Source organism: Hibiscus syriacus, unplaced genomic scaffold (assembly GCF_006381635.1).
Source record: "Hibiscus syriacus cultivar Baekdansim isolate YM2019G1 unplaced genomic scaffold, ASM638163v2 tig00008386_pilon, whole genome shotgun sequence".
NCBI lineage: Eukaryota > Viridiplantae > Streptophyta > Magnoliopsida > Malvales > Malvaceae > Hibiscus > Hibiscus syriacus.
In genome coordinates, this window is record NW_024062163.1 from 426,246 (window position 1) to 452,496 (window position 26,251).

General features: G+C 31.5%; 3 protein-coding genes and 1 pseudogene across 4 annotated transcripts; 2 read left to right on the plus strand and 2 right to left on the minus strand.

Annotated features, from left to right (window-relative positions):
• Window positions 1–569: 569 nt before the first annotated feature.
• On the plus strand, window positions 570–2,484 carry LOC120202290 (probable ribosome-binding factor A, chloroplastic). Of its 2 annotated transcripts, XM_039202732.1 has the most exons (5): window positions 570–970; window positions 1,487–1,660; window positions 1,754–1,986; window positions 2,252–2,255; window positions 2,420–2,460. In XM_039202732.1, exons 1-3 carry the CDS (start codon window positions 656–658, stop codon window positions 1,913–1,915), a joined length of 651 nt encoding a protein of 216 aa, XP_039058663.1. In that variant the 5' UTR covers window positions 570–655; the 3' UTR covers window positions 1,916–1,986; window positions 2,252–2,255; window positions 2,420–2,460. The 2 variants fall into 2 exon arrangements, with proteins under 2 accessions (XP_039058663.1, XP_039058664.1); XM_039202733.1 differs by lacking the exon at window positions 2,252–2,255 and having other exon boundaries at window positions 2,424–2,484.
• A 2,097-nt stretch (window positions 2,485–4,581) lies between these two features.
• Window positions 4,582–6,011, minus strand: LOC120202291 (transcription factor RF2a-like). The gene is made up of 4 exons (XM_039202734.1): window positions 5,973–6,011; window positions 5,760–5,892; window positions 5,587–5,671; window positions 4,582–4,949 (listed from the first exon to the last, which is right to left on the minus strand). The coding sequence occupies exons 1-4, from the start codon at window positions 5,996–5,998 to the stop codon at window positions 4,753–4,755; spliced, it is 441 nt and encodes a 146-aa protein (XP_039058665.1). The 5' UTR covers window positions 5,999–6,011; the 3' UTR covers window positions 4,582–4,752.
• Window positions 6,012–10,189: 4,178 nt separating this feature from the next.
• LOC120202289 (protein BASIC PENTACYSTEINE4-like) lies at window positions 10,190–13,265 on the minus strand. The gene is made up of 3 exons (XM_039202731.1): window positions 13,166–13,265; window positions 11,452–11,532; window positions 10,190–11,347 (listed from the first exon to the last, which is right to left on the minus strand). Exons 2-3 carry the CDS (start codon window positions 11,518–11,520, stop codon window positions 10,487–10,489), a joined length of 930 nt encoding a protein of 309 aa, XP_039058662.1. The 5' UTR covers window positions 11,521–11,532; window positions 13,166–13,265; the 3' UTR covers window positions 10,190–10,486.
• Window positions 13,266–18,122: 4,857 nt separating this feature from the next.
• Window positions 18,123–20,374, plus strand: LOC120202241 (annotated as a pseudogene).
• Window positions 20,375–26,251: the final 5,877 nt, after the last annotated feature.

Consider the following 26,251-nt stretch of genomic DNA (forward strand, 5'->3'; position numbering starts at 1 on the left):
GTAAGTCATTTTACCACAATACATACCCTTTTTTCCTTTGATCGTAAATTGTTTTATATTGACTCATTTTACTTTGCATTGCTAAACATGAGAAAACATGAAAAATATTTTTTGTAATACATTTTACACCAAACAAACAAACACTAAATTGTAATGAGCTTTATTTATTTTTGGTATAACCATCTATATTCGATATATTGATCGAATAATCTGAATTAAGTACTACAGAGACAAGGGCAACCCTCCTAACTCAATTCACTCCATTCACAATCACCAGGATTCATATTTGTATCTTAAGAATGTGTTGGGTTGAGAGAATCATCTTATAATAAATTTTTATAAAATTTGATCTAAAATAATTGATTAATAAATAAAATATAAGTAGTTAAACCAAAAGACAAATAGCTCTTTCCAATCGCTTTTTTTTTCCTATCATTGGCCTAGGACTGTTTTATTTCAGTACTCATATTTCAGTGACCAATTTTGTAATTTTCCCAAAATTAAATCAGCTCTCAATTTGACCTTAAAACCCCTTAAATGAAAGGATATTCGTTATCTTTGCTCCCCTCTTCCTTTTCCCTTCCGGTTCGTTTATTCCCCAATTTAATATACTATCGAGAAGCAGAACAGAGACCCAAGTAAATCGCCTGCAGTGATGTCCCACGTACTCCTCCACCATCTAGTTCCAATCACAATCGTCCATCTCAAATCATGTTCTTTCCCCACCCCTAAACCAACGGCCTATATTCACCTCCGCACCAACCCATCAACGGGCGCCACCATAAAGTGCATGGCCAATCCCAGGAGAGTTAAAATGGTAGCGAAACAGATAAGGAGAGAGCTCTCCGACATGCTCTTAACTGACAAGGTGTTGCAATTCGCCGTCTTGCCTGAAGCCGCCTTAGGAGCCGACCGCTACCTCTCTTCCCTTACTACCATAAGTGACGTTGAAGTTTCAGCTGATTTACAGGTACCCTTTTCTGTGTAAATACTTGTGTTTACTGGGGATTTCTGGGTTCTCCTTGTAGCAGCTTTTGGTTTCATGAACTATGTAAATAGCTTAGCTAATGAAGTAGAAAAGTTTTTTTTTCTGTTGATTTGCTTAATTTGTTGGTTTTTGTTGAACTTTAGGCTCTCAATTTGAGGAGGTGAAGAGTTTAAGAATTTAATGGTATAGGATTTGCTTTAGTGAATGACATTTCCTTGTTACTTGTCTAAGTGTGTGCAGGCCTTGGGGGAATTGAATCAATTGATTGAAAGGGAAGTAATAACAACTTGTTAGGGTTTATGCTTGTCTTGGGTATATTGTTCCATTGACCTAGTGAAAAGACGTAGGAAGTATCAGGGATTCATTATGTTCGAACGGATGGTTGAGAAATCTCCATTTCCAGGAACAGCAAATTAATATACATCATTGCGGTTGGTTGACTTTATTTAAAATCGGTTGGCACCTAATAATTCATGTTTTTTCTGTCCATGGAAGTAGGTTGTTAAAGTGTATGTATCTGTTTTTGGTGATGAGAGAGGGAAGGATGTTGCGGTTGCTGGATTGAAGTCTAAAGCTAAGTACGTTAGAAGCGAGCTGGGGAGGCGTATGAAGTTGCGGATTACACCAGAGATACGCTTTATCGAAGATGAATCTCTGGAGAGAGGAAGCAGGGTAAGTGCTTGCAATATATTGTTTTTGTTGATGGTAAGTGCTTACAACGAAGATGAATTTCTGAGCCAATCTGATTTGGTAAACCTGTTTCAGGTAATTGCCATATTAGACAAGATAAAGGAGGAGAAAAAGACTGCAGTATATGAAGATGAAGAAGAAGAAGCAGCGGCAGAAGAAGTTGAATCCATGTCGTCGCGAGATGACAGAGACTGGGAGGATGATGACCCTGATGAAGATATTATTTACGTAAAGTAGTTGCCTTGCCTTCTCATTTGCTTAGTATTTCTTCAGGACAGAATGAAGAAGTTGTCATAACATTTTTACAGGTTTGTTTCTCCTTGTGGATTAGCTTAGTTCAATGGTGTTTCAGGTTGATTCTTCTTTGAACCCAGGCTCTCTTTTACTTGATTATATAGTATTGAGTGAAAGGGAATAATTAAAAAACTCGATTAGAAGGTAAATGAACAATTTGCCCGTTTTGGTTAAATCTTGTTGGTTCATAATGGGATTTTGAAAACCTCATCGTTGTGGTGAAAGAAACTTAGAAATTGTTGGGACTTGAGAACGTGTCCTAGATATATACAGATTGAGCGTAATTAACGGTTTCTTCGTTTCGGGTACATAATAGGTTGATTAGACTCATTTCACATATCCGCGTACATTCAACAGCACATTAAGGCATGTTCTCAATTTTGTATAACTTCTTCGATGTTGGTCAATGAATGAATACTACTTGTTTGAAGCATTTGTTAATGTATTGCAGTGTGGAATTTCCGAACCCCGAGTCTCGTCTCATTTAGTGCCACTGCCATTGTCCGAAAGCGTTCATCCTACATGAATTTCTGTACTGATTTCACTGTTTGATTCATGTGCAATATATACATCATATAATGAACATTTATCAACACTTATGCTACGTTTGGTTGGGGTGTTACTTTTTCTTCATGAAATTTTCTACTAAAGAATGATTTCTTTTCATGCATTGCTTAATAACTTTGTGGTGGATTTGAATTTCTAGTAAAGATGTAAAAACACTTTGCTCAATTTAATTGGGAGTATTATACTCGTTGAAGGCACGGCTGCATCGATATATCGGGTATCGCTTTCACTTATTGATTTCTTTTCATTCAAAGATGCATTAGGCAAGAGTCAGAGATTTTATTCTGCAGGAATAACTTGATTGATAAGCCAATGTTGTTGATACTAATAAGTGACGGCAGTATTACATTTAACAATAATGCATATAATCATCCAACATGTTGCCAATTAACAAAATCATCATAGTGCCATTGCCAACCTAAAAATTAAATCCTGAAGGGCCATGTTTATAACACAAAAACAATTTTGGGTGATAAGAATGTCGTGGTCCGCAAAAGCTTTATAAGCTGAAACGAAAAACTGGTACAATACCATCGATATGCTTTATTCCTACACCAAGCTCAATCCATGCAATTCAAACCAACTACGAACATGCTTCGGTGGTGACTGGTGAGCCTTTGCTTCAGCTTTCCTTCGAGACCTTGCCTTAGCCCGCGGGTAAAAGTAAAAGCAATAAGTAAGCACATCTTTGAAGCAAAGGTAACATGTTATTCTCAAATTATATCGTAAAGAAAAACAGGAAGCCGCCGTTAGTGAAACACATTATCAAGCCTTACACTCGGTGTTTACACATAGTGGCATGAGTTGATCTCACAAGAGCGAGAGTGCCGGTGCCGGAGTAGGGACCAGGTGGAGGCGCCATCGATTTGCTTTGATTGGGAAATCGACGGAGTTTCAGGTCAGAAGAAACAGTAGCGCTTACCCTAGAAAATTTCGTTGGGATACTTTTTATCTCTACAAGACAAGTTCCATCAATTCATATCGTCCTACTCTCGAGTAAAACATCTCACTCTTATATGAACGCAACTGAAAGTTGGGATACTTCCTAAAATTGTTGCAGCAGACATTGTACCTCAATAATTGATTCCGGTAAAAACCTTCCTCGGCCTACAAAAGAGCCTGTTATACACAATCTTTTCTCTCTCAATACTCATTGAACTTGTAGGCTCTTTAATTGCAAATTCTTCGGTTCACTCTTTTTTTTTCTTTAACCTTCTTGGAAATGCCTTCATTTAAGCTCTTTATTTATGCCACACATCATTTTTATTATCTCCTAATTTTCCAGTTACACTACTCTGCTTGGTGAAGGGGTATTACCTTCCAGAGCAGTTGAACCTAAAAAGTAAAAAAAAAAATGTAGAGTTTTTATTTGGTAGGCACTAAACTTCGATAAAAAGTTTAATTTGATATCTAAAGATTTCTTTTGTTCCAAATAGGTATTTGAACTTAGGTTTAAAGTTCGATTTTTCTTCCCAAATAGGTATTTGAACTTAGGTTTAAAGTCCAATGTAGTACAGAAAGGTTGTATGGTCTAAATGATCAAAACGATAACTTTTTTGGTTGAAATTAGTACTTATGGTAAATGATCTATTTCAACCAAATTGAATTATAAAAAATCAATTTTAGTTACCAAAATGCGAAATTCAAGTATATAATTGAATAAAAATATAGATACCAAAATGAACATTGAAACCAAATTTAGATACCAAAACGTATATTTACCCATAAGAAATATACAAAGTCTGAACTCCCCTATGCAACAAACGGAAGCAAGTTCCATATATAGAGCTGCATGAAAACAGGTTCAGGAAGTTTCTTGTTAAAGATTTGAGGATAATTGCTTTCCAAGTCCGAATCCTTATTACAGTGTCTGATTAATGAATCATTAAACAGTTCTACAAACGAAATGCCCAACTCTTCACGGAAAAACAAAAGAATACAGAAGAGTTCAAGTTCAACTCTTCTAATGCTAATGCAACAAATCCTATCAACTTAATGCTTACGATTCCAATACGACGATCTACCATATAAATAAATTAATCAAGTATAATGATTATAAACGATGATTATTCAAGCCGATGTATGATTTTACTTCGTTCCGTCATCTGAGATTAGATATCTGATGCAGGTTGAATTGTAATTACCATAAGCATGAAAGTCCTTTGATGTTGGAGGTTGAAAACTGATAATAACATAGTGGAACAGGGAACAACCTACTGATTTGACTCGGTTTTTGAGGTCGTGTTCCCGTTCTGTTGTTGGGGCTGCTGAGAAATGTTGAGCTGGAACATCTGGTGATTAACAGAAAGCTGCTCCGAAAACATGCCGTTTGAGGGGTTCGAATCACCGCCTAGCTGTTGAGTAGCAAGCTTTAATCGCTGGACCTCAGCAGTTAATGCATCGTTTAGAGCTTTCCAAATGTAACACAAAAATGAAGTATAGGTTACTGAAGCATAAAATTTCAGGAAACGCAGTAGTCAGATGAACAGTTTGATACAAGTAATCATCAGAGATATCGAAGGGATGAAATACGAAGACATATATGCGGACAACCAACTCTGTTTAGGAGAAAAGTCATCACAAGTTCAGCACGCTGAATGGCAATACCAAAGATAACAATTCTTACAGAAACCTATAAGGCTTGGCAAGCGGCATGCTCGTAAAGTAAGTTTATGAACCTTTCAATCTCAGTAGTTCAGTAAAAGTAGAAGCAGCATATTTGCAGTAACAGCAGACAAGATAGCAAGATGCGTGCCGCACTAGCAATCTAGCATATGATAGGAGCAAAATTTGTAGCACGAACAGCTATGAGCAAGCAAAAGAAATTGTTTTCAATACTATGACTTATATAACTGCGCTGAAAAGCAGGCACTCCGACTCAAGTATTCGAAACACTCATTAAAAGCAAGTTAATCAAAGAGCTCAATAAGATTGCTCAATACATCAAATTAGGCATCCATAACTGCAATCTTTGCAATTCAAAACTCTAAATACTTTGTCAAATGAAAAAGGTCAGAGATTTAAGTTAAATGAAAATTGGATCATACCATCACGGAGTTGTGCCTGCTGCTCCATGGCTTGAAGACGAAACTTCAACTCATTGTTCTGATTTGTGAGCCCAACAGAATCTCTCTACATCAATTTAAATTCAATCATGAGAAAAGAGAAAACTAAAGCTAGGAAATGTCGATATAACATGCTATGCTCTAAAATCTTCAACCTGTAAAAGTGTTAGCTGAGCAGACAAGGTGGTAGCTTCGGTCTGCAGAGTCTGAACCTTGTTCTCCAACTCTGAAATGTAACGCATCTTCCTTTCTTTGGAACGGGCAGCTGATTGACGATTTGTCAAAATCCTTCAAAGAACCAAATAACAGAAGTGAAATGCTTTTGTAAGATAAGAAAGTTACAAAGCAGTACTCGAACAGTAGGATACCTCTTTGCCCGCTTTGGATCAGTCATTGCAATCTCGACAAGTTTCAAGGCTGAGACAAAGACCGGGAATGAGTTGGTCCCGAGTTAAAACCCTGAGAACCCATTTCCTGGTTCGAAGAGCGGGACATGGGGATCTGTGAATAAGGTGAAATGAGTGGGATCTGGTTAGGGTGTGAAGGAGGGATACCAACTCTTTTGTTAGTAGCATAGCCGGCGCCACCATTATGGCCAAAATGAGAGAAATGTCCATCAGCTCTGATTTGATTAAGATCCAACTGAGGTATTTCAAAATGATCCATTGATAAATGTTGTTTTTGGATTGAAGATGGTGATGTCCCAAATGAAGATTGAAGCCTTTGCATCACAACATCAGTGTTACCTTCTTCACCATCACCCATGTTCTTTTCTCACAAAATTTAAATTAAAAAAAAAAAAGCTCAAAAAGTAGAAAAAAAAAAACTTTGGACAATTCAAGCTCAACTTAGTTCACTCCAAAACAAAAACAGCAACAATTTGACACAGCAGAATCTGCAAAGTGAGAGATACAGAGAATTTGACAGCAGAAACAAAATCAATGCAAGTAAAGTAGAATCAGCAGAATTTAGAGGAAGGATTATATTAAGTGATGGTTTTAAGAACCTTGTAAATGTAGGTCAAATAAAGGGTGGGAAAATGAGAGGAAAAAAAAACAAAGAAACAAAGCCAATTGCCTTCCGGCTTAACTTAGCAAATAACAAAGTGAACAGGCGAAGGTGCAAGTTAGCAAGGTGGCAACACCACCAAAATCTCCGCCGAATTTAGCGGCAGGCGCTTTCTCTCTCTCTCTTCGTTTTCTCTGTTGGAAATATATATTTTAAAATAAATGAGGTTGGGGGGGTTTGTCGGTCTATTCACAAACTTTTTTTTATAATAATAAGGTAAATACAATATAATTCTTTTAAGATTTTTAATTATTAGAAAATAAATGTTTGCATTATTATATACAAGATACTCAAATGCAGGAATATAAGGGATAATAATAATTTATTAATTATTATTAATAATTTTTATTAATCTAAGATGATTATAAAGTAATATTTATTTTAAATAATTTTAATTATTTAATAATAAACGCTCAATCATCTGTTATAGTCGTTGATGTTTGAACTTATAACATCTAAAAATAATAATTACTTTAATCATTAAGATAGAACAATTAGTGTATAATTTATTAATTATTTAATAAAGGATGCTTTTTAGCCCCTTTTTAGTCGTTTTACAGTAGAATTTCTCGTGGAAAAAAATAAATCTTTTTATTGATAAATTCGATAAAGGGGACACGGATTTCATGACATGCACGTAGTACCATTTCATTTGGATTTGCATTTCATTTTCATTCCGACCTCATTGCACAATTCCTCGGCTTTTCTACCTAAAGATCACCCTAAATCTATAATATTTCCCTTTTAATACTTTTTTTCAATATTTCTAAAACTAGCACCCATTCAGTTGATGTGGATCGAAGGCGTGTTTCCAGGCTCGTGCCTTCCAATTGATGTGATACCACAGTAAAAATAGTGTTTTAGGGGTGTGCTTTCTGAAAGTTTTTTTGGAAACGTACTTTTTCACAAGGTTTTGAATTAGCTTTTTTATTATTTTAATAAAAATATAACATTATTTTTAAATAATTATTTATAAAAATAATATAACAACTTTTTAAAGAAAATGTATTAATTTAAAAATATTTTTTTACCAATTATTAAAAAAAATTAACTCAAATAAGATAATGATTTGAGTTATATTAGAGAGAGATTCATTTGGTGTGAAAAATAAGGGGTTAAAGGGTTTATATAGGGGAGAGGGTTTAGGTGGAAAACGGGGAAATTAATTGTCCTATTAATGGAAGGTACGTCCCCGGAAAAACACTTTTCGATGAGGCACCAAAATCCCACGAAGGCACACCCCTTGAAAAGCGTCTTCTCTCGCGTGGCAACTCAGTCAGCAGAAATTCATGGAAAGTGTGGTGCGTCCCCTGAAACGCTCATTCCGCCTTGTCAACAAAATTCCCATTAAAGCGCGATCCCGGAAACATACTTTCCTTCCACGTCAGTCGAATGAGTGCTAATTTAAAAATTATTAAAAAAAAGTGTTACATCATGAATATTAGAAAAATATAGTGATATTTAGGTAGAAAAGCCCAATTCCTCCCGCCTTTATCTCCGCACCTTATTTAACTCAATAAAATCTTATTCATATTTAATATTTTTCTGGATAAATAAAAGTGTATGAGTAAAAAAATCACTAATACTACTAAAAATCATCTTATGAGTTCATATTTTATTTATTATTTAATTAATCTGCTCTAAAATATATAAAAGATTAATTTTAAAATATATTTAATAATGCAAGTTTTAGAAGTTGTTTAAATAATTTAATATTTCACCTTAGTATCACGGATAAGTATTTTATCGATTTGAGTTAAGTTAAAAAAATTTGATTTAGTAGAGTTACTTATTTTTATTTATAACTCAAATTTTATTTGAAATTTTTTCAAGTCGAGTTTCTGAAATTCGAGTAGATTCGAGTTATTCAAGTTTATGTTTAAATTAAATTAAAGATATTTATAATATTATCGTATTATTTAATTCAAATTTAAACATTTTTTCAAACTATATATAGAGAGAGGTCGGATCCAATTATATTGTGTAAAACTTTTTAGTTTTACATTTTTCAGGACAATTAGATAAGATAAATTAAAGGTTGAGATTAATAATAGAAAAAGAGAAAATATTAACTAAAAATGAGTTAATTTCATCCTTTGATTTCCCTGAACCAAACGATCCTAAAAAGTGTAAAATTAAAAGAGTTTTACCTTTGATTTCCCACAATTCAACGATCTTAAAAAAGTGTAAAACTAAAATAGTTTTACACATTGTAAGTGAATCATAACCTATATATCTTCATTTTTTTTTCATATGTGATATACATGTATCATGTAAAATTTAGAAACTCAATCGAACTTGAAAACTAATCAACTATTTACTAAAATTTTTGAATTATTCGAGTTCTATTTTATAACTCGACTTAAATTTGAAACTTTTTCAAGTCGAGTCAAGTTTATGAAATTATGAGTCAATTTGTTAACGTTAAAGAGTCAAAAAAAATTAATATTTTTCGAATCAATTTGAATTTTACTCACTCCTACATACTATAGCTAAATAATAATTTGTGAATAATTGCAAATAACGCACAAGAATCCATCATGTTTCTTAATAGTTTAAGGTGGTTACAAGATAATATATGTTCACAACTTTTTAAACTTCTTGATAATGCGCATATATCCTGTAGACGCAACTACTAAAATTAGTCATCCAGAAATTCTAAAAAATAATATTTTATTTTATCACTGAGAGCGATTAATGAATTGAAACTGTTATATTTTTAAATCAAAAGGAGGATAATTATCTATTATGGGGAGAAATTAAGAATAAATCTCACAACTCTCTATATATCTGATATGCTTAACGATTCAAAGGTCGTCTTCTCACAACTTTCTATTCGCCCATCATAGGACCAATACATCTATAATGTAGAGGGATTTTGCCTCTTTTATTATTCAAAAAAAAAATTTGATGAATCCATTTAGAGGTCTTAATAACTAAAAAAAATATTATTTTTCTTACATATTTAGATTAGAATAACTATATCTTTAGGATATGTAGTTTACACATAAATTCTCAATTCCCTGACATCATCAAGAAGTCAATTCAATCTTTCGGGTGCTGGAAGGAGAAAATCTTTGAGAGAATCTGCCCTTCAAAAAAGGGTGGGTCATCTTTGATTTCCCTGTGCACAAATGCAATGCTCTCATTGTACCATATTTGTGTGTGTATACATATATATATATATATATATACATATTATAATTAAGAAAATACTCTTGTTTTGTACCACTTGGCTAACTCATCTACTCTGTCTCTTGGTTGAGAAATTGACATTTAGGAAACACTGGCGCCGTAACGACCTAAGACGGGATAGACGCATAATTTTATGTTAGAAGGTAAACTTATAGAATTATACGGGGAAAAAGTATATTATTTATATAAAATACCTATATTATATGAAATTTTAAAATTTTCATGGAGATGACCGCCCCGCCAGTCCCCTTCGATCCATCCTGGCCGTAGATTTGGCAATGAAAAGTTATAATAATGAAAATGTTGTCCAATGAGTTCATAATCTAATGCAAGGCTCCGGGGTCTATTTGCATGTATGAAATCACAAGGTCATTTGGATAGTAAAGATTAATTACCAGGGGAATAAGAGTCTTGACTGCAGATAGAAGAACCACTTTGTTCTGGTCCACTCCGGTGAATTTGAGATTTAACAGTTTAGGAATTATAGAAACCTACATCTATGGAGCAAAGAAACCTCCTTTCGTCAAAAAGCTCCATCCCTTTTCTTGTAATCCGTTCCTTAAGTTCCGTCGAATCTTTGCGGTAGTCTGCACCAAAAACATGGTACACGCTCCACAAGCTACTTGATGGTGATGTAGCGATTTGTCCCATGTCTAGCCCAGTAGGTCTTCAGATCCAATGGTATAGAGAGATCCTGGCCTTCAGCAGCCAAGCGACTGAGCAACTTTGTGAAGACACTACCACTCATCTTCCGGCCACCCACTCGGGCATGACGTTTATTCGGCAACTGTGGCAATGGGTATGATGACATGGTGGTAGTGCAACAAGATGACTGCCATCCACCACTTCCCCACTTGTAGCAATGTCGGGGAACTCCTGTGCAGGTGCAAACTGGCACGGGCATTGTGGTTTCGTCAAAGTTTACCATGTTCAATCCAATATCCTGACCATTCCACTCAGATTTACACTTCCTTACCTCAGTACCAGCTGACCGATTTAAACCCTCAGCCAATTTCTTAATCTTCCTAGGCGGCTTTGGTGAAGAAGCTTTATTCACCTTTGTCCGCTTTACAGGACAAGACTTGCCTTCAGAAGTTATGGTAGATAATGGGATGGCATCAGTAACGTGCTTTTCACAATGGAGAGTTTCACCCATATCGGTTGAATGGTATAAAGGGTGCATGCGTGTTCTTCCACGCTGAATAACACTTCCAATTGGGAAGCTCATGGCATTTTCCTGGCACTGTAGCACAGCTAAAGCATTATCTCTCTCAATATAGGCACTATCCCGTTCGGCAAGTGCCTTATCCCGCTGCTGCAGAGCCTCATCTCGTGCAGCCAGTGCTTCCTTCCTTTCAGAAACAGCGATGTTCCGTTCTCGAATAGCAGCATCCCGCTCAGCAAGTATAGACATGATTTTTTTATTCATGACCAAGGCATTGCTTTGTTCCTTCATGTGATGTTGTGGCATCACGTTCCACTGCATGTATCATTTGCATAATACTTGGATAAATCAAATATTGAATAATAAAATAGACACTAAAGCAACATTGTCCAGCGGGAGTTTGCTAGTTTTCTTCTTACCGGAGGGGGTGCTCCTCTGTACTGGTCCAGCTTATATCTCCCAATTTCTTGTTTCCCAGCACCATCCATCTAATATAAAGTCTGGAAAAAAAAACTAAAAATGTTCACATCCACTCGTCGAACTTTAATGCAAATACAAAAGTGAACGAGTTTCCAGCATGTTGCACATGCTATTTCAAGTGATTTGCAGAGCAACTAGCAATGAGCAAACAGAAGTAAAGAGCTAGATCAACAAAAAAGCGCAACTACAAAACTTTCAAAAATAGTGTAAACCAAACAATCCTCGATTCCAACTAGAAAGCATGCAACTTGGAGAAGGAAAAATAAACAGCCACAGCAAATAAACAAAAAAATATTAACTAAAAATCAAACATAAAGTATGTACTTTTAACCAATAAAGAGAATACATGTCAGAATTACCAGGCCTAACCAAAAATAGAGAAGAAGAAAAAAAACAAGAATAGAAACTTACTAGTGAACTTAGAATAATTTTTTGATAAATAAGTTTCTGGAATATATTGAAGCCAATACCAATCAATTTTAGACACTCTTAAGAATATTTGTAGTTCAAGTAACGCCACTTCAAATAATTTAAAAATCAGGCATAAACCACAGTGATAACATCAGCATTTAACAAAAGGAGTAAAATCAAGCTCTACATATTATCAGCACAAGGGGCTGGCATGTTTGGAAAAGAACGTTTAAAATTACAAATAAGAAACGTAACAAAAATAATCTTTTTTCCGAATAGTCATTTGTAAAGTCAGGATTAAGCACTCAAGCCCAGGAGACTCAAAAGTATCATGGTTACAATCATTTCAAAACTGTTAAGAAGGCACCTGAAACAAATGGAACAACAACAAAGTCTTTATCATGAAATACTAAAATGCATGCAAGATTGTCAACAAATAAAGGCAAGCAGTCAAAGAACTCAAGACAACTTCTAGCTATTGACAAAAATCTAATCAGCAAAACTGGTAAAGCCGGTGCCTACCATGAATACAGTCGAGCAAAGTTGCAATACTTACTAACACTTATTTCAGTAAGTTCAAAAATAAGGAAAGAATCAAAAGTAAGGGGCACACACACACACAAAACAAAATCAGATGAGGAGCTTGATGAGCAGCTCAAAAAAAACCCAGCTCAAACCCTGACACCAAAAACTCAAAAGTCCAAAATGAATTAAAACACAGACATGAAAACTAATTTTAAAAAATATATATTTAAAATATCAAATAATTCTTGCATATAATTTCCAGTCCCATCGAATGAACAATGCAGATCCATAATTTCCCAAACTAAACATAACAGATCAGTTCCAAGCAACACAGAGGGGAAAAAATACTGAGAACGACATAAATGCAAGTAAACAAGGCTCCAATTAAGCACATTCCATAATCCAAGTTTACCGGTGAGCATAAAATCGAATACAACCTAGAACATTTTGGAATAAAAAGATACAACGAGCAATTTAAAAAGCAGCAGAAATACACAAAACGGGAGATAAAAGTGAGGAGAAAATGCACAAACCCAGGTCAGTTCCAGCTTTCAGTAAAGTTAGGGTTCGCCTACAACAATCAAAATTCCTTCTATAGAACAATAATTTGAAGAAAGAAAAACAAAATGAGTTTAATAAGCTCACAGAATACTCGATGCGTGTGGGGAGATCTTGAACAAAAAACAGTAAAGAACGCGAGAGAAGTGAAAAGCTTACCCTTTCTTAAGTTCTTCTACAGATAAATGGAGCAATGTTTCGAAAGTGCTTGAGATTTCGTTCCCAAAACGGACACCGGAACGGAGTTCGATTGCCAGAGAATTTGTTTCTGCAAAAGACCAGAGACAAAAATTAAATTATTAGGAAAAGGGTTAAACTTTGGACTTGAAATTGAAATAATTATTTTCCTCCCCTCGGAAACGACGACGTTCCAGTTTTCTTAATTCTTAAAGAAAAAACACTGCCGCTTGTATTTTTCTCTTCTCAACTTTATCCTCCCACAAACTATAATACTATAATTTTACACTCTTATAAACAACTATATCAGTTGTCACGTACCTCGAGGCTCCACAATTAAATTAGTCACAGATAAATTCGATGTAACAAAAATATATTTGAGAATCTACAATTAAAAATAGAATAATAAAATAAAATTTTAACTTAAATATATTAAAATGAAACCTATTTCATTATATTAGGTCTCTGTTTTGAAAACCGGACCGGACCGGCCAGTTCAACCGGAAACTGTTGCTTAGTCCGGTTCAATCTAAACCGATTGAATCGCTATTAGTAAACCGGCCAGAACTGCTGAACCGTTCGAACCGGACCGACTGAAAACCGGAAAAAATCAAGAAAAACCGAGATTTTTGTTTTTTTTTTTAAAAAAAATTAAACTAAACAACGTCGTTTGTTAAACGAGCCAAGTCGAACTCGAGTATTGCTGAGCTCGACTCGAACTTGAAAACTTTAAAAGTAAGATCAACTCAACTCAAACTCAAACTCACAAGCTAAAAATTATCAAGTTCAACTCAAACTCGAAATATAATATTGAAACTTGAACTCAAAAAGGCTTGAACTCAAAAAAAAAAATAGAAGCTCGATTGAAGCCTAAAATTCGAGCTTGATTGAAGTGAAAGAATAGTTCACTCAATGCTCACCAAAAGACTCCATGATTTTGAATGCCAAATTACCTCTATTATTTATAGAAGTTAGTTGTAATGACTTCTATGTTTCTTAGCAATGTGAGATTGTTTTGTTCTCATATTTTTACTCTTTAGAATTTTGGGATGCTCTTCTATGTTTCTTAGCCATGTGAGATTGTTTTTAAAAAAAATTAAATTAAACAATATCATTTTGTTATGATTTTTTAACCCCAAATTTATTTTTTAATTATAGTTATATAATTATATTTATTATTTAATATGTTTTACCTTAAATATTATGTTGTAGTTAATTTGAATCATTTTGTTTCACTTGATTTTATGGTTTTTAACTTATATATGTTATGACTTGCTTTGAATATGACTTGTGATATAAAAAATTATTTTTTATTAAATATTTTTGGTATTTTTATTTAATTTTTTAAATAATTATGACGTCGTCCGGTTCTTCCGACCGGTTCGACCGGTTGAACCAGTGAACCGATAGTATGACCGGTTCGTTAACCGGTCCGGTTCTAAAAACCATATATTAAATTTTATTATAATGATGTAATTATGAAAAAAAAATAAAGTAAAATATATAATTTAACGTCTTATTTTACAATTAGTTCTCTCAAATCATTAGATTTTTCAACGTTTTTATTTCAGCTTATTTTACATAATAAACTTTTTTTTAAATAGGTATTTATCGAACACTATGATTAAAAGATTTAACTATTCAAATAAATCAATCTTTTCAAAAAGTTATTTGTCAAAATCCCCAATGTGTCTCTGTTGGGACTTACATTGGAAGGATACAAACCAATAAGCTATTGGAATTCGTGTGTGGTTGTTGATTTGTCTATTATATAAGTAACGTGGTCATCAGATCAGTACTGTAGTAATGTCCCTTCTTGATGAGCCTCTCACCTATTTACTCCTATCGCCGTTACGATCCACCCACTTCGGCAAAGAGAGTAACCCTAGTTTCCTCTTGGAAGATACATTTAGGGATTGAGAGAGAGCCACTTGATTCGACTGGAGAGTTCTGCAAATCACTTATTAGTTCACGTCTGATTTAATATTTTTGATAGTAAATATAATGTTTTAGGTAGCACTTTACCGTAAATATTAAAAAAATATTAATATTTTCGATAGTGTATTTTTTTAACTGTATATTAAAACTACCACACCTTAAACATCCCGTCATTTATCTCCCCTCCATTTTCTGTCTTCAACCTGAACCACCCAAATCCCGCCGCCGTCTTTATAATTACCACCAGCCTCCGACTCCGTTCTAATGATTCAAGTATGAAGGAACAATGGTGCACAACATTTGCACGAGCAAAGATGACTGCAAGGCTTGTCTCTTTCGTTGATGGTGAAATTGAAGAATGCATATTTTCAAGCACTTCTAACTGCATTGAAGAAACAACTCAAGTAATTCGAAATAAAAGTTTGTTTTAGAGAAAATTACGGTGTGCAGATCAAAGTGTTAAAATAACTGTGTGAAAAGCTTGGTCATCAGGATAAACTTGTGATGCTTATAAGATTTACTTTAGTTTAAATCAAATAATATTATGATAACAAATCTAATCTTACTTCATAATAATTGATTATGAAACGATGAAAATGCAGCCACGATCACAAGATCGAAATGCTCAATCGAAGAGTGATAGCTTTCTTAAAGGGAAGGACTGGCCTGTGATGGAAACACTATTAATTTACCATTCTAGGGAAGAACTTGTACGTAATATCTTTCAAGTAAGAAGAAACAATAGATGAGGAACTGAAGAATGGCTCGTGCCATTGCATGGAACTGCAAATTCAGTCATTAGAGGTTTCAACTGAAAATGTACAAACAATGACATCTGGAAAATCTGTAGTACTGTATCCAGTGATTCAAAACCCTCTATTCTTGGACGGTATAAAATTCAATGAGAGCATGGAGACGCTGCTGGGAAGAAGTAGAAAGGTCGAAGCTCATAAAAGCTTTGGTGACCGATACTATTGGGGTTCGGTGGGTGTGGAGAGATTAGAAGCGTAAGAGAGATGGTGGAGAGATTTTAAGCGGTCACGATGGAAAAGATGAATTGGGTGATAATAAAAATATATATAAATAATATTAATAAAATACAAATTGGTTAAAAAATTAATAAAATATACCATATAGTAAATTGATAGTAAAGTTAGTGACATAGAAAAAAGTATGTTTAGTTACCAAACATATAATTTACCCTTTTATTTTACAGCCCCGCTTCATTGTTTAATTTAATGTGGCGCATGAATCAACTTACCACTTGTTTAATTTAATGTCATGCATTAACTAATTTATCTTAATGATTAAAAGAATCGTTATTGTTCTTATATATCACGGTTCGAGCACTAACGATTGAATTTCATTATTAAATTATCGTGAGTATTTAAAACATATATTACTTTTTAATCACTTTAATTTTAATAAAAAAATTAATATAACTAGTGAATTAGCATAAGGTGACACCTATCCTATTTGGTGGAGGGGCTCTGGTTTTAATGTTATAATTTGATAGGGTAATTTACCCTGCTGTCACTCAACCATGACCTTGATTATACTTTGATAAATGTTCCGCTTTAGTCAATAACGTTTCTAAAATTAATTAGGGTTAATTACATGGACAGTAATTTATCTTTGTGTTTGTCCTCATTTAATCACTTATTTAAAAAAATAAGATATGGTCACTTTGAGTTAACTGTTATTAACAACAGTTAAATATTTTGACATATTTACACATTTGATCCCTGCTATTTATATATTCTCTCAATTTAGTTATAATTTTAATAAATTAAAATAAAATATATATTTTTAAATGAAAATAAAAAATAATATATTTTTAAATTAAGTTAATAATAAAATATATTTAATAAGTTGATATAAAATATTTTAAGTTAATATATATACAATTCTATTATATATAATTCGGTTCACAGGTACCCGGTTCATTATTTTTTTATTTTTTCTTTAAATTATATTATTTTTAAAAAAAGTTATATAAAAAATTTTAAAATTTAAAAGTATTTAATATATAGAATCCACCCATAAAGTTTAAAAATTCAAATTACATAATTGAAATAAAATTTATTAAAATTTAAAATAAAGAAATATAATTAAATTTTAAATATTTTGAGGTTAAAATAAATATTTTAAAAAATAATTTAAAATGTTAATGTGAAATATTTTAAGAAATTAAGAATTTAAAACGTTATGGTGTCAAATTTTAAGAAATTAGAATTTTAGAATGTTAGAGTGAAATAATTTGAGGATTATGAATAAAAATTTAATATGAAATAAAAATGAAAAATAAAAAATATATAATAAATTAGATACAGGGTCAAAGGGTACCCAATTAACTAAGATTTTGTGACTCATGCTCGACCCAGAAACCTAGCCGAGTACCCGACCCGAAAAATTGGGTATTTTTATTATAAACACGTGATATTTTTAGGGTAAACTACTCTAATGGTCATTAATGATTGGGTAAGTTTTCATTTTCACCATTGATGTTTCAAAAGTTACAAATCGATCATTAATGTTATCGTTTGTTACAAATTGGTCACTCGCCATTAACATGCATGACGAAAAACACATGTGGCTTGTTAACAATAGTTAAGAGGCTTACTTGGATAGTATAATTACACAAATAATCCATGTTATTTATATATTTTTTCAATTTGATCCTAGTTTTAATAAATTAAAATATATTTATTTTTAATTCTTATAAATAATGATATATTTTTATACAAAATAATTAAATGTTTTTAGTTATAAAAAAAATTAACGTTGAAAAATATTGAATTACTTTTCAATTTTTCATTTATCCATTCAACAAATATATAAATATTTTTTTACTATTTTACAATATAAAACGAAAACTTATATATATCCCCATAGATCATATTCTCTTCTCTCATCTTCATTTCACACCACCTGCATTCTAGTTTTGATTCAAATCGATTTCCATTGGCAATCTCATTTTCTGAGGAAAAAAAATAGAAAAATGTAATTTGTAAGAGAGCAAGGAAGATGTTAACAATATTCAACAAAGAGTTGATGAATCCACCAAAGGAGCTGCACAACCAAGCTTCAATCCAACAAACTCAAGTTCCCAGAAGAAATCATCAAGGATTTTCTCGCTTCGAATCCCGCCAATGCTTTCTCAATCGGGTTCGGATCCTCGGCTTGTTTTGCTTATGCTCCACCAGAGAATCGTTACTCCAATTATCAAAGGTAAGGCTGCTCAACATTACACCACAAAGAAACTCATTTTTCTCTTTAGTGTTTCGTGATTTTTAAAGCTTCTGGGTGTTGATGGGGAGAACTGTCGGCTGTTTTGTGGAGTGGATGAAATATACTGCATTTTCTTGGGGGGTTTGAATAATCTAAACAGCCTTTAAGGCAATATGGTCTGTCCAAAGGCAACAACGAAGCAATGTTTATCATCGAGGCGTATCGGACCCTCCAGGACCGAGGCTCGTACCCAGCCGATCAGGTGCTAAAGGATCTTGAAGACAACTATGGGTTTGTGGTATATGATAGCAAGGCCAACATTGTTTTTGCTGCATTGGTAAACATCATTTTCAAAGCTCTGCCAAAGGAAACTCCATATGTATATATTATTTTCTTATTGATTAATTGTTATTTATTTATTTGTGATTAGGGTTCAGATGAAAGGGTTAAACTCCATTGGGGTGTTGCAGTGGATCGGTGGCTGTTTCGGATAATCTGAAGCTTATAAAAGAAAGTTGTGCTAAATCATTTGCACCATTCCCAGCCGGTATGTTGTTCTTCTTGTTCAATTTGACACCAGTATTTTGACTTTGGTAAAGTTGAAGATTTAATCCTTTCATTTCAAAGAAATCAACTGTATTAACTTTATTTCTGTGGAATGCAGGGTGTATGTTCCACAGTGGGCAAGGTTTGATGGGTTTCTAGCACCCGATGAGCAAAATGAAGGCAATGCCGAGGATCGACAACGAAGGGAAGAGTAATTCAATATTTATCAATGTTAATATTTTTGTTTTTATAATTAAAAAAACATTTGATTATTTTGTATAAAAATATATCATTATTTATAAGAATTAAAAATAAATATATTTTAATTTATTAAAACTAGGATCAAATTGAAAGAATATATAAATAACATGGATTATTTGTGTAATTATACCATCCAGGTAAGTCTGTTAACTTCTGTTAACAGGTCACGTGTGTTTTCCGTCACGCCTGTTAACGGCGAGTGACCAATTTGTAACAAACGATAATGTTAGTGACCGATTAGTAGCTTTTGAAACATCAGTGGTGGAAACAAAAACTTACCCAAACATTAGTGGTCATTGGAGTAGTTTACCCTATTTTTTATGTGGGTTAGTGGGTCAACGGGTCAGCTGAATCGGGTTGAGTATTTTTTTAACAACCTTACTGGAATGACATGTGACATCATTCGATTGGAGAATTAAATTTATTTTAATTTATTAAAAGTATGATTAAATTGAGATAATATGTAAATAACAATGAGCAAATTTGTGATTATATACAAAATATTTAACTGTTATTAACGGCATTTAACTCATGGTGACCACATCTTAATTAAATAAAAATGATTATATCTTATGTTTTTTTTTTCAATCAATGATAAAAAGTAAACAAAACACAAAGATAATTTATCATCCATGTAGTTAACCTAATTAATTGATCAAAACATCAGTCACTAAATACTTAATAAACTTTTCTATTTTTAATTAGTAAAATAATAACTTTAATTTTTAAAATCTATAAAATTTATTTTTTAATATTATATTTACAAATTTTAGCATTAGTTTTAAGTATTTAACAATCAATAACTTATTTATTAACTTTTAAAATGTTAATAATTAAAAATAAATAATTTTTGTTTAGTGGTCAAAATAGAATTAATATTGGCATAGTTTGAATATTTCAATTTCATCTCTAAATTTATCCAAATATATAATTAATTTCATTTATAGTTTAATCTATGTTGATTGGGAGTGACGCATGGAACGTGGTTCGTCAATTAAGCACTTCACACTTAGACGTGTCAACCGTGGGATATCACTTGGCTGAAGCTCGCAGGTTGCTGCACGATCGTAGCTCCATTCGGGTTCGCGGCCGGCTAATCTTGCTGCGCACACTTTAGCGCATTTTGCATTATCGCTATCTAGTCCTTTGTTCTATGCTTATGATTCTCCAGATTATATTTCGGATGTACTAATTTCTGATGTGATTACCGGTTAATCTATCAAAGCACGTCTTATTTCAAAAAAAAAATTATATAATTTATAATTTTATATTTTTGAAATTTAGAGTTTAGCCCTTTAGACACTTATTTTATAATTTTAACATCCTTGGTCTCATTATTTATTTATTTAATATTTTCAAAGACAGTAAATATTTTTAACACAATTTTTGAAATAAAAGAAGATTAAATATATACTATGATGATTGTAAAAAAAAATAATTCGATACATTACCATTCATTTGATTTATTAAATATTAACAAAAAATTATTAACAAAAAGATTAAGGATATATACATTGTTAACAAAAAAATTATATATATATAAATAATATCATATTTGTATTTCTAATTATATGCTTTGGCTAGGTGGATCAGGTGTACCATTTCTACCCTTAAGGCCCCAAGTGAATTCCCTCCATGGACGCATTTTTTTTCCTGCTTTCAATAATAACAGGTTATATAATCCACTACCAAAGTGGCAGCTTATCTTCAGTGGTCGACGTGGGTTTCACTCTTCCTTAAAACCTGAGTTTGATTCACGGTATTATTGCTATTTCAATTTATTTTTTCATTTATTGAGGTTGGATGACACATGTCACTATCTAATTGGGTATTAAATTTATTTAACTGAATTAAAATAAAGACTAAATTGATAAAATATTTAAATATTGAGGACCAAATGTAAAATTATACTAATTTTTTAACTGTCACATCATCGTCTCCGTTAAATATTAATGGTTAGTGACTTGATTGAAGTATTTAAATAGTTAGATGGTCTAATTGATTAAACCGAGATATAAATACTCAAAATAAAATCTAAAAATAATTAAGTTTCGGAAGAACATGACGTACACGTAGGAAATCATGGCAATAATTTTGTATATGTCTTTCTTTTGAAAGAAGATAAGTGATTTATTTTTTTGAAATCATAAAGTCGATATAAGACAAACAAAATTCAAATATTTTTTGAACCAACGACTTTCGATTATGTATTATAATGGCTTTGGATTCTTGACTGTACCCAAATTGTTTAGAAAGAGCTTTTCGAGACCCAAAACGTCAAGAATATTCGAAAATTTTAAAAGAATACAAAATTAAGATGATATTGCTGGATCCGATGTCAACATGTCGATATCACCATCAAATTAATAAATAATTATAATGTAAGTTAGGTTTTAATTCAAAAGAATATTTTTGTTTTTCATATAGGTTATTCGTTTTTTCTTTGTAGTATCATATATTATTTTCATATGCTAAGATGATACTTGGTGCCTAAAACTAAGATATGTTCTTTGGCATTGTTGAAATATTAATATTAAATTTATTATTATGATTTAATTTCTTTTAGAAAAAGACAAAAGTTTATTGGTTAGATTTGTTGATATCAAAATATTTTTCGATGAAACAAATATCACATTCACATTTAGGAGGTCAAAATTTAGTGGACTCGGAATTTTGAGGTTTAACCGTCATCGATGAAAGTGGTCAATGTTGACCAACGGTGAATGGAAACAACAGTGGCAAGTGGAGGCTGTCGACGAGAGACTTTAGTCGAATTCAATGATCAAATTGATATTTTATATAAAAGTTAGGGGTTAAAATGATATTTTATCTAAAGTCCATAGGTTAGATTAGTATTTTATCTAAAATCTATGGCTCGAATTAGAATTTAATCTCTTTCATTAACGTGTCACATTATTAAAGAAATGAAAATTAACGATTCAATAATCAAAATGTAAAAATTAATAATACAAATGATTAAAATTTAATAATTTTTTACTATAAACGAGTAATTTTTTTTGAATTTAGTGAACAATATATATTAAAGGAATCAATCCAATAATTTACCACAAAAATAATTAGACGATTTAAAAGCTTCTCACAATTAGGGATGGATATGGGATCCGAATTCGACGGGTTCCGACCCGACCTGATCTTTTTTAAAAAAAATTGGGTTCAGGTCGGGTTTTTTGAAAGTTGATGTTCGGGTAAGGTCAGATTCGGGTTTAGGGTAAAAAATAATTTTTTTATGAATATAATTTTACTTTATATATTTATGAATAATTACAATAATACCCCTTTATATATTTTTTAATTAAATAATTTTTTTATTATTATTATTTCGGGTCGGATAAGATCGGATTCATATTTTATCTCAAAAAATCTGGTCGAGTGAATGATCTATATTTTTCAGATCAAATCATATTGGCCGAAACTCGACCTAAACCTGATTTATACCCATCCCTACTCACAACTAGTTGTAGATAAACTATATAATATACATATATGATTATTATTTGATACACGTGTTCCACTTGCATGCTTTTTTACATTATTCATTCTTATTATATACTTATGCTTTAGCTTCAAGTTTACCCCTCAAAGCGCCGTAATCTTTTCGTCCCCTGCGATTAGCCATAATTGAATCAATCATCGCACAAGTATTGTACAATTACTGATTAAAACAATGTTATTATTGTAAATTTTAAAAATAAAAAAACATATTTAAATCATATTAAATATTTAAACTCGTTAAATGATTTTAACAATTAAATAAAATATTATCTTGTTTTCAAGTTTTGAATTTGACCAGATACATCCGTAAGATGTATATATATATTATATTAAAATTAAAAAGGTTATAAATAAATATTATTTTATAGTAGTAAACCCCTGAATTAAATTTGGACCTTGGGTTGGGGTTAGAGATGGACAGGCACCGATTTTGAAATTTTCATGGCATGGATTCCACGCATCCCACCAAATCTTATCTCTTTCATATTGGTTGTTCTGAAATTGGTTAACAATGGCATGTTTTATGTTCGACATGTTTTCATTTCATTTTATCAAAAAATCAAGCTCGTGATTTTGAAGATGGAGGCCAAGTTAACAAATTTATTTTGAGATTGAGATGAAATTAGATGTTATAAGTTAAAGTGTTTTGGATTAATTTATTATTTGGAGCCAAAATATTTTTTTTCATTTGATTAAAGGGTTAATAGGAATTAAATATAATAATTGATTTCTTGAAGGGATTAAAAAATAACTAAAAGTATTAATTTATATTAAAAAAACATATAAGAATCAATGTTCCAATTATTTATTTTATAATAAAATTTAAATTCAGAGTAAACATACATGTTTAGCCTGTGTTTGTTTTCACTGTTCCACCTCTTCAAACCTCTTATGTCTGCGCCGCGCAGACATTAGGTTTCGCAGACCGTTTGTTTTTTAGAAGACAAAAACTCTTCTAACGTCTGCGCGAGCTCTTCATGGTGCATACATGATTTTATGTCTTCAAAGGTCTTCAAACCTCTTCAATAACAATTATAAAATATGGTTATTTATTAAAATAATTTTAAATAATTTAATAATGTTATTTATTTTAAAATAATTTATTTTAAAATAAATTATTATAAAATATGGATTGATTTATTTTAAAATAATTTATTAGTATGGATTGATTTATTTTAAAATATATATTGATTTATTTTAAATAATTTATTATTGTAGTTGTATGAATTATTTAAATTTCAGTATTCTAAAACTAAAATTATTTAAATCTCAGTATTACAAAACTCTTTTAAGTTTAAAAATCAGTTTATTTATATTTCAGTTCATTTTAGCAGTCTGTAGACGTTAAAAAAATAAATAGTATTATTTTTGCAGACTGCAGACTTTTAATCTACCTCTTCTGCTACAGATATATGCATATGTAATCTGCATACTATTAACCTTTTATCTCTGTAAAAATAAACACTAATTAAAGAATATGGTTTGGAACGGACTCGAATCGCATAGAAATTAGTCAAATTAGGACCTAAAGTGGAGAGAGAGGGAGTCGGCAGATTCCTGTGCTATTTTCTTCTGTTCCAAAATCACGGGTCTGTCACACTCCAAAAAGACAAGCGAGGGGAGGGTAGCAGGCCTATGGAATCGGGATCTGGGGGTATCTTTTTTAAGGTCCCTTCTTTTTACTTTGGTTTTCGGCTATAATACTAAAATCAAATATACATTTGAAATCCGGCCCTTTCATCAAAATATAATATCCTTTGCACACCCTACCTCACCTTTATTTACTTTTCATTATAGGTCTCGTCTAAAGTTATATTAAATTTTATATATTCTGTAATATATCAATTTGTTTATTCATTATATTTATTAATATTAATTATAAATATAAATATTATAATTATAAATTTATTTGCGTATCGATTGATTTTATTAGTAACTTCAAAAAGGTTTTAATAATATCATAATATTATAACATAAATAATACTATGAATTAAATAATAATTTAGGATTAAATAAAAAAATTTAGAGACTAAAATAAATATGAGTAAAGTTTTTTTTTAAAGGATACACGATAGATTAGGCCAAATAAAAGAGAGGTCCACGTGGGCAGGCATTACGCATTACAAAAATAAAGAGCAGATCCTCTGTCAAACTACTGGTCCCACTCTCTATCATCACACCTCCGGAATAACCGCTTGATTCCAATCTTCCAATCATATTCTGCCACGTCATTTATAATCCCCAATCACCGCTCAATACTTTGAACATATACAACTTTTGAAAAAGTACCATATTAATAATGTTTTCATATTATATATCTATGTAAAATTTAGTCTATTAATAATATATGTTCCTTAAATTATAATACACATTTGATAATTTATTTAAATATTTAGTCTATTAATAATATATCATTCATACTGTTAATATATATATTTATGTGACACTATTTTTTATTTTATTATTATTCATATTTTATTTATTTTCTTTTGTTTCATATCAATATTTTTTATCATTAAATTATATATTTGTAATTTTTATCATTGAAATTTTAAGTTTTGCTCGTTTAGGTCATTGGTTGTTAATTATGTAACGTCATTTAAATTTTTTTATATATATATATATTTGCAAAAGTTGCTTAAAACTTTCCTCTCAAACCAATATGTTTAGACTCAATTTGATTTTTCAGTATCAAAGTAATTTCTTCCAATTTTGAACAATGTGCAGATTGAGGAATAGGAGAAGAACATTATACTACAATTTCATTTTGATCGAATGTTATAAATTATATTTATTACTAAGATATGATTAAAGACTTTACTTGAGTTTTATTAATTTCGAGGAAAATAAGATTGAGAAGACAAGAAAGGGATAAATTGAGATGTCTCGGTGCAATTGAAATCGCAAATGATGGGTAGAGGCAATCAAACGATTATAGAGATGGATGTTAGTCATAGGAAAGAAGAAAGTTAAAATTTTAGGTTAATTCAAGGGATACAAAGCTCCAGAACACAATGCTTTGGTGTTGGCATTAAAGAGTTAACATTTGAATGACCTAAACAGACATATTTTAGAAGTTGCGATGGAACTGAAATTTTTTTATAATCTGGTGACCAAAATCAAACACTTCGAAAGTACCTAAACAAGCATAATTTGAAACTTTAAAGATGAAATTATAAATTTTTATCGTTAGATGACCAAAATCAATCACGTTAAAATTTTGGTAATAAATTGAAATCTTTTATAGTTAGATGACTAAAATAAAACACATTGGAAGTTTGACGAGTAAAAATGTAGTTTTCCTAAAAATGAAAATCTGAATTTGAATGGATTAGAAAGACAAAGAAGCCCTTGATGATGAGATAATTGCTTAGGTATATAGATTGAGTGATTTATGGCAGGTCTCACGTGTTGAGGAAAGAAACAACAACATTCAAAACCTTATTTGTCTCGATCATTAGTCCTTTTTTTCCTTCCAATTGATTCAACGTGTAACGTGTTTGGTTCAATGTTTACTAAAATCAACATGGATTCGAGAAATAATTGGTTGATTTGGTAAAATAACATTTCAGATACGTT

What these genes read in the sequence shown, in the direction of transcription:
- LOC120202290 (XM_039202733.1), top strand. Translation starts at nt 656, where the DNA reads ATGTCCCACGTACTCCTCCACCATCTAGTTCCAATCACAATCGTCCAT. An exon ending in AAGTTTCAGCTGATTTACAG is followed by an intron (nt 971 to 1,486) that starts GTACCCTTTTCT and finishes CCATGGAAGTAG; the next exon opens with GTTGTTAAAGTGTATGTATC. An exon ending in CTCTGGAGAGAGGAAGCAGG is followed by an intron (nt 1,661 to 1,753) that starts GTAAGTGCTTGC and finishes AACCTGTTTCAG; the next exon opens with GTAATTGCCATATTAGACAA.
- LOC120202291 (XM_039202734.1), bottom strand. Translation starts at nt 5,998, where the DNA reads ATGACTGATCCAAAGCGGGCAAAGAG. An exon ending in GATCCAAAGCGGGCAAAGAG is followed by an intron (nt 5,893 to 5,972) that starts GTATCCTACTGT and finishes GGTTCTTTGAAG; the next exon opens with GATTTTGACAAATCGTCAAT. An exon ending in CTCAGCTAACACTTTTACAG is followed by an intron (nt 5,672 to 5,759) that starts GTTGAAGATTTT and finishes AAATTGATGTAG; the next exon opens with AGAGATTCTGTTGGGCTCAC.
- LOC120202289 (XM_039202731.1), bottom strand. Translation starts at nt 11,520, where the DNA reads ATGGATGGTGCTGGGAAACAAGAAATTGGGAGATATAAGCTGGACCAG. An exon ending in ACAGAGGAGCACCCCCTCCG is followed by an intron (nt 11,348 to 11,451) that starts GTAAGAAGAAAA and finishes TGATACATGCAG; the next exon opens with TGGAACGTGATGCCACAACA.